The sequence below is a fragment of the Podarcis liolepis genome (genome assembly GCF_965112155.1).
Source record: "Podarcis liolepis genome assembly, chromosome: 10".
NCBI lineage: Eukaryota > Metazoa > Chordata > Lepidosauria > Squamata > Lacertidae > Podarcis > Podarcis liolepis.
The window spans coordinates 65,249,952-65,264,726 of NC_139562.1; the positions used below are offsets into that span (position 1 = coordinate 65,249,952).

Consider the following 14,775-nt stretch of genomic DNA (forward strand, 5'->3'; position numbering starts at 1 on the left):
ATATTCTTAATAATAATAAAAAAATAATAATGAGTGCCTGAGGACCCTGGTCCTGCCACTCTCTACCTGGTCCAGGGTGGGACCTGACAGGCCTCATAAGGATGGCTGCTGAGGCTGCTGCCCAGCAAGGACTGGGATCCTTTGAGGGAAGTTTTGTTGGGAGTTTTTGCTGTTGTTACTGATATTAACTTTTTGTATCTTTATTTTTCTGTGGAAATTGTTCAGTTTGGTCATGTAGTTTTTGATGTGTTTTGTTTATTTTTGACTATTTTGCTATGCTTGTGATTATGTAAATCTTTTCATATTGTAAGACGCCAAGCATTGTTTTAACTGTGGAAAGGCAGCATACAAATAAAAAATGATGATGATGATAATTTATTATTTATACCTCACCTGTCTGGGCAGCTACCAACAGAATAATAAAAGCACAATAAAACGTCAAACATTAAAAACTTTCCTAAACAGAGCTGCCTTCAGATGTTTTCTAAAAGTCAGATACAGTGGTACCTCGGGTTACATACGCTTCAGGTTACAGACTGCGCTAACCCAGAAATAGTGCTTCAGGTTAAGAACTTTGCTTCAGGGTGAGAACAGAAATCGTGCTCCAGCGGCGCAGCAGCAGCAGGAGGCCCCATTAGCTGAAGTGGTGCTTCAAGGTAAGAACAGTTTCAGGTTAAGAACGGACCTCCGGAACGAATTATGTACTTAACCCGAGGTACCATTGTAGTTGTTTATTTCCTTGACATCTGATGGGAGGGCGTTCCACAGCACGGGTGCCACTACCGAGAAGGCCCTCTGCCTGGTTCCCTATAACCTCACTTCTCACAGGGAGGGAACCACCAGAAGGCCTCGGAGCTGGACCTCAGTGTCCGGGCTGAACGATGGGGGTGGAGATGCTCCTTCAGGTATTCTGGGCCTAGGCCGTTTAGGGCTTTAAAGGTCAGCACCAACACTTTGAATTGTGCTCGGGAACGTGAATTAAATAAACAAGTGAATTGAATATATACGGTATACACACATTTTTTTAGGTGCATGTACGTAACTTTGCAGAAGCTATAGAATAAAGCACATTAATCATCTGGTTTTTTTGCTTCCTTCCTCCCCTGCAGGATTGGAACGAATTGCAAGGGACTCTTCCTACGAGCAAGAAGGAAAGGTCCAGTTTGTCATTGATGCTGTGTACTCTATGGCGTATGCACTGCACAACATGCATAAAGATATTTGTCCTGGATATATTGGCCTGTGTCCACGCATGAGCACCGTCGATGGCAAAGAGCTGCTTAGTTACATCCGGGCGGTGAACTTCAATGGTACGTTTGCACTATTTTTAACTTCTCTAAATATACTTCAGAAGTGACAAGATGTGTTTTCATCTCTATATAGGACACTTTCAAACACAGAAGTCACTCTTTCCCTTAAAACACACACACACACACACACACACACACACACACACACACACACACAGACAGTATGTTTTCCCACCTACTTTGAAACGTTGGTTTTATTTTTTCCCCACCTAAGCTTTGCCTGTGAAAGATAGAAGTTAAAAATAAGTCCCTGTCAATCACAACAGTGGAGTTGAAAATGACTGTTCTAGAAGCAGCTCCTCCTTATTGGCTAACCTCCTATGCCTGTGATAGTTAGCATGCTCATTAAGGAAAAGAACGATAGCAAACTCTCTTTCTTTCTCTTTAATTGCCATTAAATTAGCTTAATGATTTCCCTGCAGTAGAACAGCATTTGAAACTGGCTTCATCTTTTAAAGATGGCTAATGGAAAAATCACTTTTCTTTTTAAAATGCCATTGTGTTTGACCTCAGCAATTTGGCCACATCTTGATGAGTATCAGGTTTTTCTTTTGGTTTTGGTTGTGTGTTTAGGTCCCCCCCCCCCAATAAAATAAAATAGAGGTATGTGGAAAAACAGGGACGCGGGTGGCGCTGTGGGTTAAACCACAGAGCCTAGGACTTGCTGATCAGAAGGTCGGCGGTTCGAATCCCCACTGCTGGGTGAGCTCCTGTTGTTCGGTCCCAGCTCCTGCCAACCTAGCAGTTCGAAAGCACGTCAAAGTGCAAGTAGATAAATAGGTGGGAAGGTAAACGGTGTTTTCGTGCGCTGCTCTGGTTTGCCAGAAGCAGCTTAGTCATCCTGGCCACATGACCTGGAAGCTGTACACCGGCCGCCTCGGCCAATAAAGCGAGATGAGTGCCGCAACCCCAGAGTCGGCTACGACTGGACTTAATGGTCAGGGGTCCTTTTACCTTTACCTTTATGTGGAAAAACAATATTTTGCAGCTGGGAGCTACCTGCTAGGAAAAGATGGTTAGTATTGCTTAATGTGTATTAGTTTGAGGAAAAGAACAGGAGGGTGAAAGACATTTCCTAAAAGCTCCCATTCCCTCCTGCAAAACCAGAGTTGTGCTAGATTAGATTTTTTTTTAAAAAAAAGTTGCTTTCAAAGCAAATGACAGAAGGTTCTTTACAGTATAATTCCTTTTGCCAGACATGCCTGCAAACTATAGGAAGACTTGCACTGTCGATCACACTATACTCCAGTGACCTCAGCTGCCAGCCGCCTTCTCTTTTTGTAAAAAAAAGAAAAGAAAAAAGAAAAAAGCACAAGGTCATTTTCAATTTAGCTTCCAAGTGGAAACTGCTTTTGCTTCAGGTAATGCACCAGAAAGGGGAAATAAATAAATAAAGGCATAGATGGGTTGATAGGCACGTTTGCTGTGCTAGGCAATGTTTCCTCTCCTAATAAACGCGCTCGTTCTGTTTCTTTCTTTCTTTGGGAATTTCCATATGAGGAACCCCAGGCTTCAAGTGATAAACAAAACAGGGTTGAAAAGCTGTGAGTGTGAAGCAAACAAAAGCTCAGGCTTTGAGACCTCATGTGTTAGAAAAAAGTAATCTGTCTCCCTCTTGCTAACATTTTCTTTCCCAATGCTTTGGAATATCTTCCTCGGGAACGATGCTCAACTCTCAAACCTTCACAAGGAAGGGACCATAATAGCTAACTCCTTTATTATTTTGAAATCAAGACCCTTTGCTTGGATAGTGACTGTTTAAAGTTGTTTAACCCGTGAACTTTGAAAAATTGTTGTAGATATAGCCTTAGTGCATGAAGGGACAAATGCAAAAGGTTGATAACTGGAGAAGCATCCACCCTCTGCTTTTAAGGGATAATGTCTGATCTTTGAATAATCAAACATACAATGGCTTGTTTTAATGTCTCCTGTTTACTTGTGCTTGTGTTGTAAGGAAAATTTTATTCCCCCAACGGCTTCATCCATGTAATATTCTGTGACACTTTCATGGCAGCAGAGCGATCATACTCTCTGTAGCACAGTGAACCGATATAATTGATATGACATTGGATTTTGTTTAGCTGTGTTTCCCTAACTTACAGTTTGAACATGGAAAATCATTTCACTCAGTGCAATCTTAATGGGGGTAACACCAGTACTTGTCACGGGATGAGGGTATAGAGTGATTATTTGTCATTTTCTCAATAATAATCTAGCAGTTTATGCTATTTTGTTTGGTTCTGAGACATCTAGCAGTCCAACAGAAAGCAAGGCATATTGAAAACAGAATCAGTTGGTTTTTCCATGTAGAGGTATTTCAGTGACTGATCCAGTCACATATGGAAAACTGAGAGTCTTTGGTTTCTATAACATTTCAGAGTGCTTTATTGGAATGATAAAACTTGTGACCAATGGGAACTCCGTAGAACGATGTAAAATGTCGACCTAGGCTGTGTGATGTTATATATTTAGCTGCTGGTGCCCTAGATTTGTAGCGAGCGGGGGGAAATAGAATATAAATAACATTTGCTGGTCATTTGGTTCATAAACCTGTGTGTTTCATGTTTTCTAAAATTATAAATAAGGACAAGTATAAGCATACCCGAGTATGATTCTGTTAGAAAGAAGCAGGTATGTGCTGTGGAAGGTCTTGTTTTCTTTGATTGCACACAATCCTGCCACAATTGTGTTTCGGAAGGTTGTTGTCACTGGCCGGAAGGGAAAGCAGGTGAGGTGGACAATGGCAGGAAGGCATTACCAGCTCTTCTCCACAGATTTTGGACAGCATGTTTATACAACCTCAGTAGACTCTGAACATCATTATTATGAAAATTTCACAAATCTTCAAAGGCAGTCCTCTGAATATTTTGGAGGGTCTACATGTTACACTCACTATGTAGAAGCTGCATGCAGCAGCATCCTCAGAGCTGCTAAAGGATCATAGATGCAGTTTAGGTGTATGTGGTGTGATAAAACTGCAGAGTCGTCTCATGATGCCATCCTCACTGCTGCTTGCCTGTGTGGAGTGTCAAGCTTGAGGCTGCTTGAGAGCACTGGATTGGCAGCGGTGGTCCTACTGGTGCAGCTGTGTGGCCCTGACTTCATTGTCACATGGTCTCAACCCATCAAGGTAGGCAACTTCACCAGTGTTGGTAGGGTGGCACTGAATTATACACCTTTGGATAGATATCCCCCCACATACCACATTGGAAATAAGTTGAATGAACCAGCTTCTATCTGAGTGACCTCATTATATGAGTCTATTCATTATGTCAGAAGTTTATCAGACTAGAATTCTGCATTGGGTCTGTAGCCTTATTGGAGTTCACCGATTGGGTCTGCATTGCTCCGGGACAGGAGGAAGGAAGTCAAATGACACCGAGGTTGATGCCAAGAAAGAGTTTGTTCTGCTCTCCGGATAGCAGAAGGGACTTGTGTGATTAAGTCCACAGCAAGTCCAAAGAAATCAGAAGTTTCATTCAGTATATATATCCTCCAGGCACCCTCTCCCTCCTTTCCTAGGAACCCAACCATGTCAGCCTATGTATGCAGGTTGACATCACATATGTTCCTGCTCTGGTATTCTCAACCATAAAAGGATCTTCCTTCCTGTACTTCTGACCATAAAAGGATCTTCCTCTTCCTACTCTTATCTGGGAAGAATAGGTCATCATCTCCGGGAACACGCTCTGGCGCTGTTCCCAGATTGGGTCTGTGCGTCTTTTGTGGTCAGCACATAAGATAAGGCACACACACATCATCCCTGCTCTACTGGAACTTGGCAAGGTCACTCATTGCTGCCACGGACTGATAAGGGAGAAAGCTTCGAGCACAGCCGGGTTTTTGTTTATACATTGACTCAGAGCTCAAGTTAATGGATTTTAGCTAAGGAAAAATAGGGATTTTGGTGCAGTTTTCAAACTGCCTTCACAGTCAGTTTTGGGTTTGGGAAACCCATTCCTTCAGGTCCAGTCACTTCTTGCACCAGTTTCTTGCCACTGCCTTTACCTCTCCCAAAGTACAGTAGATAGGTTAGACGCGAGTGGCTCTGTGGTCCAAACCACTTAGCCTCTTGGGTTTGCTGATCAGAAGGTCAGAGGTTCAAATCCCCACGATGGGGTGAGCTCCCGTTTCTCTGTCCCAGCTCCTGTGAACCTAGCAGTTCGAAAGCACACCAGTGCAAGCAGATAAGTAGGTACTGCTGCAATGGGAAGGTAGACAGTGTTCCCATGTGCTCTGGTTTCCGTCACGGTGACCAATTGTGTCAGAAGCGGTTTAGTCATGCTGGCCATATGACCTCGAAAGCTGTCTGTGGACAAACACCAGCTCCCTCGGCCTGAAAGCAAGGTGAGTGCTGTAACCCCATAGTCGCCTTTGACCAGGATCCTTTACCTTTTAGATAAGTTAGAGTGGGTCTTGTATGTTGGCCACGTTTGTTTGATTTTTCTTTGTTTGAAATATTTATCTGCCAAATTTTCAAGCAACACATGCCCCATAGGCAGCTTTCACAGTACACATTTCTGAAATGTGACAATGCAAAATAGAACTATGAAATAACATCTACAAGCATAACAGGACTAAAAGCTAAATTTTACACACACACACACACACACTTACTCACTTCCCAGAATATGTGATCTTCCAGCTTATCCATCTCACAGGATAGTTGATCTCAAGATGCCCTCACAGGTTTTTGCATGGGGAGTCATGGGAGTACCTAGGCACTGATGTGAGCTTGTGCTATGTATTTTACGGGTTTTCTCCGATTCTTGAATGTACATTCTAAGAGCAGCATCAGTGGGGTTAATAGAGCTTTCCCCTGCCCTTCCCATGAGTTGTCTTCCTCATGAAAGAAATGCAGCTGTCACGCAACACTTCTGCCTGCTGATCAAGCAGAGGGGAGCATATTGCATAACCACCCCCTAAGCATCGTACTTTATGAGATCCTTAGCATGCATTTCTCCTCTAAGGTGTTGGACTTCTGTGGATTCAGGCAAAACTGAAACATTCATTCATATAGACATATTTTGCTCCAAGGCAGCTTTATAAAGTGATTAAGCTGTCAACTGCTTTCCTTACCAAGGATAAGCAGGCAATGTGTACGGAATAGATACCTCCTTGGGGCAATAGCAAAGCGGCAATAGAATTGATTGGCCGGCCTACTGCTAAAGCTACTCCTCTGGAGCAAAGTGTAGTACTAGAATTATTTGTCTGTAATCTGTAATCTTCAAGATAAAGGGTTCCTATGTTTTATGTGCTTTCTTCAAATAAAACGGTGTCAAGCAATTGCTAAGATGCCAGTCTCTGATTTCTGGACTTTAGTGTGAAAACCTAGGCCATTCTGCGATTTAGTGGAGGAGAACCCAACATGGTACATGCCAGATGTTGTTAAACTACAACTGCCATCAGTGCCAGCCGGCAGGGACAATTATCAGGGATGATGAAACTGTTAATGCGGCCTAGGACCCACATACCTATGGGACCACCTCTCCTGGTAATTAGAGGACCTTAAGGTCCACAAATGACAACAGTTTGGAGGTCCCACGTCGCAAGGTGGTTAAATTTGTCTCAACTAGGGCCAGGGCCTTTTCAGTACTGGCCCCGACTTGGTGGAATGCTCTGTCACAAGAGACTAGGGCCCTGCGGGACTTGGCATCTTTCCGCAGGGCCTGCAAGACAGAGCTGTTCCACCAGGCCTTGGGTTTGGACTCAGTCTGGTCTTTCTGTTTCCCTCCCCTTACAGTTTTGATTTATGAGCTACTTTTAAAATGAGGCTGCATTTTAAATTGCATGCTAACCTGTATTTTAAATTGTCCCCCCCCATTATGTTTTTATTGTAATTTTACTGGTGTTAGCCACCCTGAGCCCGGCTCTGGCCGGGGAGTGCGGGGTATAAATAAATTATTATTATTATTGTTATTGTTATTGTTATTATTATTAATCCAGCAACATTTGGAGAATAGAGTAGCCTATCTCTGTTTTAGGGACGCAGGTGGCGCTGTGGTCTAAACCACTGAGCTCCTTGGGCATGCTGATCAGAAGGTTGGCGGTTCGAATCTGTGCAATGGAGTGAGCTCCTGTTGCTCTGTCCCAGCTTCTGCCAACCTAGCACTTCAAAAGCACACTAGTGCAAGTAGATAAATAGGCACCACTGTGGCGGGAAGGTAAACGGCGTTTCCGTGTGCTCTGGTTTCCGTCACGGTGTTCCGTTGTGGCAGAAGCGGTTTAGTCATGCTGGCCACATGACCCAGAAAGCTGTCTGTAGACAAACACCAGCTCCCTCGGCCTGAAAAGTGAGATGAGTGCCGCAACCCCATAGTCACCTTTGACTGGACTTAACCGTCCAGGGGTCCTTTACCTTTTACCTCTCCTCACCTTATCTCTGTTTTAGTGCTGTGTGCATAAACCCCAGGACTCACATGCTTCCCCCTCCTTTCTCCTCCTTTGTTGAAACCGTATGTAAATCAGGCTGTCACCCTTCCATTTTCAGCTCCCGACACTTATTTGTTATGCCTGAACCTTGAGGAACTGTGACTAGTGTTGGCTTGTTTTCCTAAACTGTAATTCACTTCAAACCATGGTATATGATCCTGGCTTGTTTCCATAAACTGTAGTCAATGCAAACTTCTGTATACAGTGGTGCCTCGCAAGACGAAAAGAATCCGTTCTGTGATTCTCTTCGTCTAGCGCTTTTTTCGTCTTGCAAAGCAAGCACATTGACGGATTAGCGCTATTAGCGCTATTAGCGGCTTTTAGCGGCTTTTAGCGGCTTATCTGCTGATCGGATCAGCTGATAAGCGGCTTAGCAGCTTAGGAAAAGGGGGGGGGGAACCCGCAGGAATTCGCAAGGCATTGTCGTCTTGCGAAGCAAGCCCATAGGAAATTCGTTTTGCGAAGCACCTCCAAAACGGAAAACCCTTTCGTCTAGCGGGTTTTCCGTCTTGCAAGGCATTCGTCTTGTGGGGCACCACTGTAGTTTTGGCTTGGATGAAATAAATGACTACATTTAATTGGCCATGGAAGCAAAATATTTAGATTTCCTTATAGCCAGCCTGAGGGAGCACCTATAGAAGTGGACAACTACAGGTGCCCAGCAGCCAATAAACCTGGTCACAATACCTGGCATATGAGATCCTGAAGTATGAAAACCTGTTTCTTTCCTGCTGAAATACGTGTCCTTCTATGTAGGACCCGGGCATGCCTTCCTCTTGCTTCTTTGGGTTTCTAAACATACTTAGCAGTCTTTTGCTGAAGGAAGAACTCCCAAACCAGGGGCTATGATTCCAGGTTGACATAGGCCCTAGCAGGTATCCATTAAGAATTGTCTGGGAAATGTAGGAAAAAGCAGAACACACCACATTAGAAATTGATTACTTTTCTGGCACGTCCAGGTCTATGTGTCTTGTTCCTTGCAAGTGGTCTCCTTAAAAATATCTGGCTAGTAGCTTCTGTATTTTGCAAGACCTTTTGTATGCTTCTCACATAAATTGATTAGGCTTTCCAGATCTTGTTTTGTATGTTTATCAACAAAATAATTGTTATCTATGGTGCTGTGGGTTAAACCACAGAGCCTAGGACTTGCCGATCAGAAGGTCGGCGGTTCAAATCCCCACGACAGGGTGAGCTCCCTTTGCTCGGTCCCTGCTCCTACCAACCTAGCAGTTCGAAAGCACAACAAAGTGCAAGTAGATAAATAGGTACCACTCCAGCGGAAAGGTAAACGGCGTTTCCGTGCGCTGCTCTGGTTCGCCAGAAGCAGCTTTGTCATGCTGGCCACATGACCTGGAAGCTGTATGCCGGCTCCCTAGGCCAATAAAGTGAGATGAGCGCCGCAACCCCAGAGGCAGCCACTACTGGACCCAATGGTCAGGGGTCCCTTTACCTTTTTATACATTTAGCAAGCAAAAATCAGAAGTTCGTAGAGTAGCTTGGGGGGGGGTACAGCTGGATACATCTGTGTCGCTAAAGGCTTAAGTGGTCAGCGGTGTTTTAGGCCAGGTTGGCTGGTTCTCCAGCTGTGGCTGTTCTTGGACAAGGTTAGTCTGACCACTGTAGTTCATCCACTGCTGAGTTCAAGGCTGGATTACTACAATGCACTCTGTGTGAGGCTGCCTTTGGATCTGGTCCAGATAGTATGGTGGCTATTGTGAAAAGAACCACACTAGTTTTTCCTATGATTCCAAAGGCGGAATTGATGTCTGGGGGAAATTTCCGAAAGGTGGTGCCTTGTTGGATCTTAGACAAATCAATCGAAAAATCATGAGTTTTTGGTGTTTTTGTTGGGGAGAAAAAGCTCAACATCTTTGGAGTATCCTGGTTTTTACTGAACCTCCTACCTCGATCACTGAGATAATCTGTAGGTGTGTATTTGATTGTTCCCAGAGTAGGTGATGCTCATCTGATATCAAAAGGTAGTTGTGGAATGTTCTTCCTACAGAGACTCAAAGGCACCTTCATCATCATCATCATCATCATCATCATCATCATCATCATTATAAATGCTGAAAAGTTTTCTGTCCCTGCAGGCTCATGCAGATAAAATTTAAGGCAACCCCCCCCCCTTCTATTGAAGTTAGCTGATCTGTGATTTTGATCTTTTCTCTCTCTCTGTGTGTGTGTGTGTGTGTGTTGTACACTGCTTTGATATTTTTAATGACATTGTGGTTTGCAAGTATTTTTACAAATAAATCTGGTATAATTTATGCATTCCATTATTCACTGTTTACATTCAGTAGGGCTTAATAGGGTGGTGGGAGCTTATTCTGTGCTTCTGACTGGAGATTTCCAAGTTTTCGCCCCCTTCCTCAACAAAGTCACTGCTGTGGCTTTGCGTACATCCCTTCCTCCGGCATTTCGCGGCTCATATGAGGAGACCACTCACAAGCCCTATTAGATGCATGCAAAAGTTGTGGAAGGCAGTCAGCTGTATGAATCAACCCTAAGGCAAAGTATTAATGGGCATTTCTATGTTGCATTAAGCTTTTAATTACATTATTAACTAAAAGAAAGAAAAGCCCATAAGGAAGGAAGGAAGGAAGGAAGGAAGGAAGGAAGGAAGGAAGGAAGGGGGAAGTACCTTTATAATATCCTGTTCGTACAGTGGTACCTCTGGTTAAGAACTTAATTCGTTCTGGAGATCCATTCTTAACCTGAAACTGTTCTTAACCTGAGGTACCACTTTAGCTAATGCGGCCTCTGGAGCATGATTTCTGTTCTCATCCTGAAGCAAAGTTCTTAACCCGAGGTACTATTTCTGGGTTAGCAGAGTCTATAACCTGAATAATCTGTAACCTGAAGCATCTGTAACCCGAGGTACCACTGTATTCTGTGCGGTCAGACCACACCTGGAGTACTGTGTCCTGATTTGGGCACCACAATTTAAGAAGAATATTGACAAGCTGGAACGTGTGCAGAGGAGGGCAACTATGGCGATCAAGGGTCTGGAAACCGAGCCTTATGAGGAATATTTGAGGGAACTGGGTCTCTTTAGCCTGGTAAAGTGGAGGCTAAGAGGATATATGATACTCATCTTCAAATATTTAAAGAGCTGTCACATGGAGGATGGAACCAGCCTGCTTCCTCTTGCTCCAAAGGCTAGGACCTAAAGCAATGGCTTCAAGTTACAAAAAATGAGATTTAGACTAAGCATCAGGAAGAACTTTCTGACAATAAGAGCTGTTTGACAGTGGAACAGACTCCCACAAGATGTGGTGGGTGGATTCTCCTCACTTGGAGGCTTTTAGGTAGTGGTTGGACCTGTCCTGAGATTCCTGAATTGCTGGGGGTTGGATGAGGGTCCCTTCCAATTGTATAAATTACAAGAGCAGGATGAATGATTGGGAAACTGGAGTGAAATTTCAAAGGAGATAAATCAGTGTGATAAATGGCAGGGGTGTTTCCTTCTGTAGAGGCATTTCATTTCATAGGCAGAATTCTGTTTATTCACAGATGGATTCTCTGCTGTGGAGCACCTTCTCTGCTCCACACCTCATTGGAATGTGGCACATGAGTATGTGTAGTAAATTTCAGTTTTGGCATTCTAATTAGAATAGCAGTGTGGTGGAGAAATACATTGTTTCCAGGTCTAAATCTTAAGATTCATGGGTGTTATTGCAAACCATCCTGCAGAAGATAATGCAGTTTTCTATCTGTTGGGTTCTTTAGTGCAAACCAGAGGGCGAAAACTATAGCTTGCGAAAGGAAGAAGATATTCAGACAATCCCTGAAAATAGCATGAGTGCTGCTGTCTCTGACATCCTTTGTATAGTGCTTTCATGCATATGATTTCTACACCTGATAGGTAAAAGACCCCTGGACGGTTAAGTCCAGTCAAAGGCATCTATAGGGTGCAGCACTCACCGCGCTTTTCAGGCCGAGGGAGCCAGTGTTTGTCCACAGACAGCTTTCTAGGTCATTTGGCCAGCAGGACTAAAGTGCTACTGACGCACAGAGGACTGTGACAAGTACCAGAGCGCTCAGGAATGCTGTTTACCTTCCTGCCACAGCGGTACCTATTTATCTACTTGCACTAGTGTGCTTTTGAACATGCATGTAATATAAGTGTTATGGAAAGCTTGTTCATGTTCTTACAGCTGGTAAAGAAGATCAAATGAAAGAATAGCAGTGAGGACCAGGGAGTGTTTCTTGGTTGTGATCCTTCCTTCCTTCCTTCCTTCCTTCCTTCCTTCCTTCCTTCCTTCCTTCCTTCCTTCCTTCCTTCCTCTTTCTCTCTCACACGTGTGCACACAATTCAGTAGCTGAAGTAGGCTTAATGTTTTGAGCCCATTTGTCAAATTAATGTTGTGAACATTAATTCACCTCATCTGAATACTGCCAACAAATATTCATAAATGCATGTGGTTTCATGTGGTGAGAGCTGGCATTTGTTTTTCCCAGGGGTCAGCAACCTTTTTCAGCCGTGGGCCGGTCCCCCGTCCTTCAGACCTTGTGCGGGGCCGGACTATATTTTGAAAAAAATAATAATGAATGAATTCCTATGCCCCACAAATAACCCAGAGATGCATTTTAAATAAAAGGACACATTCTATTTATGTAAAAACACGCTGATTCCCAGACCTTCCGCAGGCAGGATTGAGAAGGCGATTGGGCCGCATCTGGCCCCCGGGCCTTAGGTTACCTACCCCTGGTTTTTCCCTTCCAAACTCTTCATCAGTGCCTGCTTTCACCATGTGACAGAAGTACTCCAGTGAAATATTCCCAAATTTAAATGTACGTGTTCAGATCACATGATGGTGATTTTGCAACTACAGAAATAACGTTCAAATCAGGTCAACATGTAGCTGGGGGCAGATATTTTAGCAGCGCTGGGCATATGCAAGCTCATAAATTCACACACCTTTAAAAAATGGTTTCACCCTTCCTTACACTTCAGCAGCTAAAGTGTGCTGCCAGTAGGTGGAGGATATCTTTTTTAAAAAATCCATCAGAATTAACTTTTCACTCAGACTCAGAGAGATCATTACCTTGTGTGACCAATAGTTCCTTTTGCTGAAAAATCATGATCTGTTTTATGTTCCTTCAGGGGAAATGTTTTCTGAAGATAGAAAATAATGAATCACTAGGCATATCTACACCACAGACAAAGTGGTTTCAGAGTAATTTTGCTACCCAGTGAGTCCAATCAGGAGCTACCTGCTATGCCTAACACTTTACAAAGTCTATCTATGCTATGCAGGCGCCAGTTCCTCTATCCCCACACCACCAAACTGATCCCCAACCCAAGACACTTCCTGATGCAGTTTGTTTTCCCCTACTTGCTAGCCCTGAGTAGAAAAGGGATGTCTCTCAAAATATAGTCCCTGGAACTATTTATTATGGTGGGCGGCAATAGCAGTTGTCCTAGCATGAAACCCAATACAAATGGGTGCATATACAACCTATGGCATCTTTCATGTGTTAGCAGAAGCGGTTCACCTGGTGGAGTGGAGATGCTATGCAAACTTCCAAGCAGGTGGGTCATTATTGCTTACCGAGAGGGAGAGGGGCAATGGGGAGAGTAGGTCAATGCAGGGTCAATGCACCGGTGGGACCAGCAGGTTGGCTCCATTTTCACAGCACCAACCTCCCTGCTGCCTCACCCTAACCCTTCTCCGTTCCAGTAAGCAACAGCAACCCCTCAGAAGTGCCAACGAATAAAATATTGGGGGGTCCAGGTAAGCCCTGCTCCACATAATCCTTCACAAGAGTGGTGAAGGTACACAATTTGAATGGCAGTGCCCATTAACTTGGGGGGGGTGGCCCCCTCAAATATTTTATGGGGGGGGCAAAGGGACATCGGCCTCTAGGAGTTGGCTCCTATGTCAACCTGCCTGCTGGGAAGCTAGCTTAGTGGTTCTGCCCAGTACAATATAATTTTATTTTTATTTATGCAGTTTTGACAGCTTTTATACACACATCATACAGTATCCATCACTTCTCTCTTTTCCTAAGATTTCCGAACCCATCTCTCTGTGGCATTCTAGGGAAAACTTGATATGCTGCATATCCTGATATTTCACCCATTATCGCCTCAAGTCTTCCTTTTTTGATATTATCCGCTGCTCATGTATTAACTCCTACTTTCAGGTTAAATTGTATATTGCACCCTCTAAGATAATCTCCAAAACACCTCTATTCTTCTCTTCTCTTCAACTCATCCTTCTTCCTTAGTTTTGCAGTCATGGTTATTAATTCTATGTATTCTATCAAATTGTTCTGCCAAATTTCCTTTGCGGGTATCTCTTCTTCGTTCAATTTTTTCGCATATACTATTCTGGCTGCAGCAGTCACGTACAGAAAGATATTGAGTGCCCCTTTTTTGGAATGTCATCACCTATCATCCCCAATAGAAAGGCCTCTTATCTTTTGGGAAATGTGAGTTTCAGAATCTCTTTTAATTCTGTGTGAACCATTTCCCAATACTCTCTAGTATATTTACACAACCACCACATATGAATCTGGGTCCCCTCAACCTCATGACACTTCCAGCATAAAATAGACCTTTTTGTACATTTTCATTAATTTGCTGGGTGTCAAGTTCAGTACAGTATACAGTGGCAACTTGGTTCTCAAACATAATCCTTTCCGGAAGTCCGTTCCAAAACCAAAGCATTCCAAGGCGCACTTTCCCATAGAAAGTAATGCAAAAGGAATTAATCCATTCCAGACTTTTAAAAACAACCCCTAAAACAGCAATTTAACATGAATTTTACTATCTAACGAGACCATTGATCCATAAAATGAAAGCAATAATCAATGTACTGCAGTCACACAATCAATCAGTAGCTGAACAGGGTTCCACACAGTCACAAAAAAAAAACAAAAACAAAACAAGAGCCGCAAAATAAATAGCAAGAACAGACAGACCTCAGCGTAACACTCAAAACACTCAAAACAGAAGTGTGGCCCTCAAACCAGAAGCGTAACACTCACAACAGAGTATGCTCGGCTTCCAAAAAAGTTTGCA

The 14,775-nt window shown here is 43.5% G+C and overlaps 1 protein-coding gene across 4 annotated transcripts in view; it reads left to right on the plus strand.

The window, feature by feature from the left end:
* Positions 1–14,775, plus strand: part of GRM8 (glutamate metabotropic receptor 8) — a 564,746-nt gene that overhangs the window by 364,977 nt on the left and 184,994 nt on the right. For all 4 annotated transcript variants that reach the window (XM_083463429.1, XM_083463427.1, XM_083463428.1 and 1 more), the window contains exon 7: positions 1,110–1,310. In XM_083463429.1, coding sequence (XP_083319555.1) covers positions 1,110–1,310 — 201 coding nt within the window. The remainder of the gene's footprint in view (positions 1–1,109; positions 1,311–14,775) is intronic.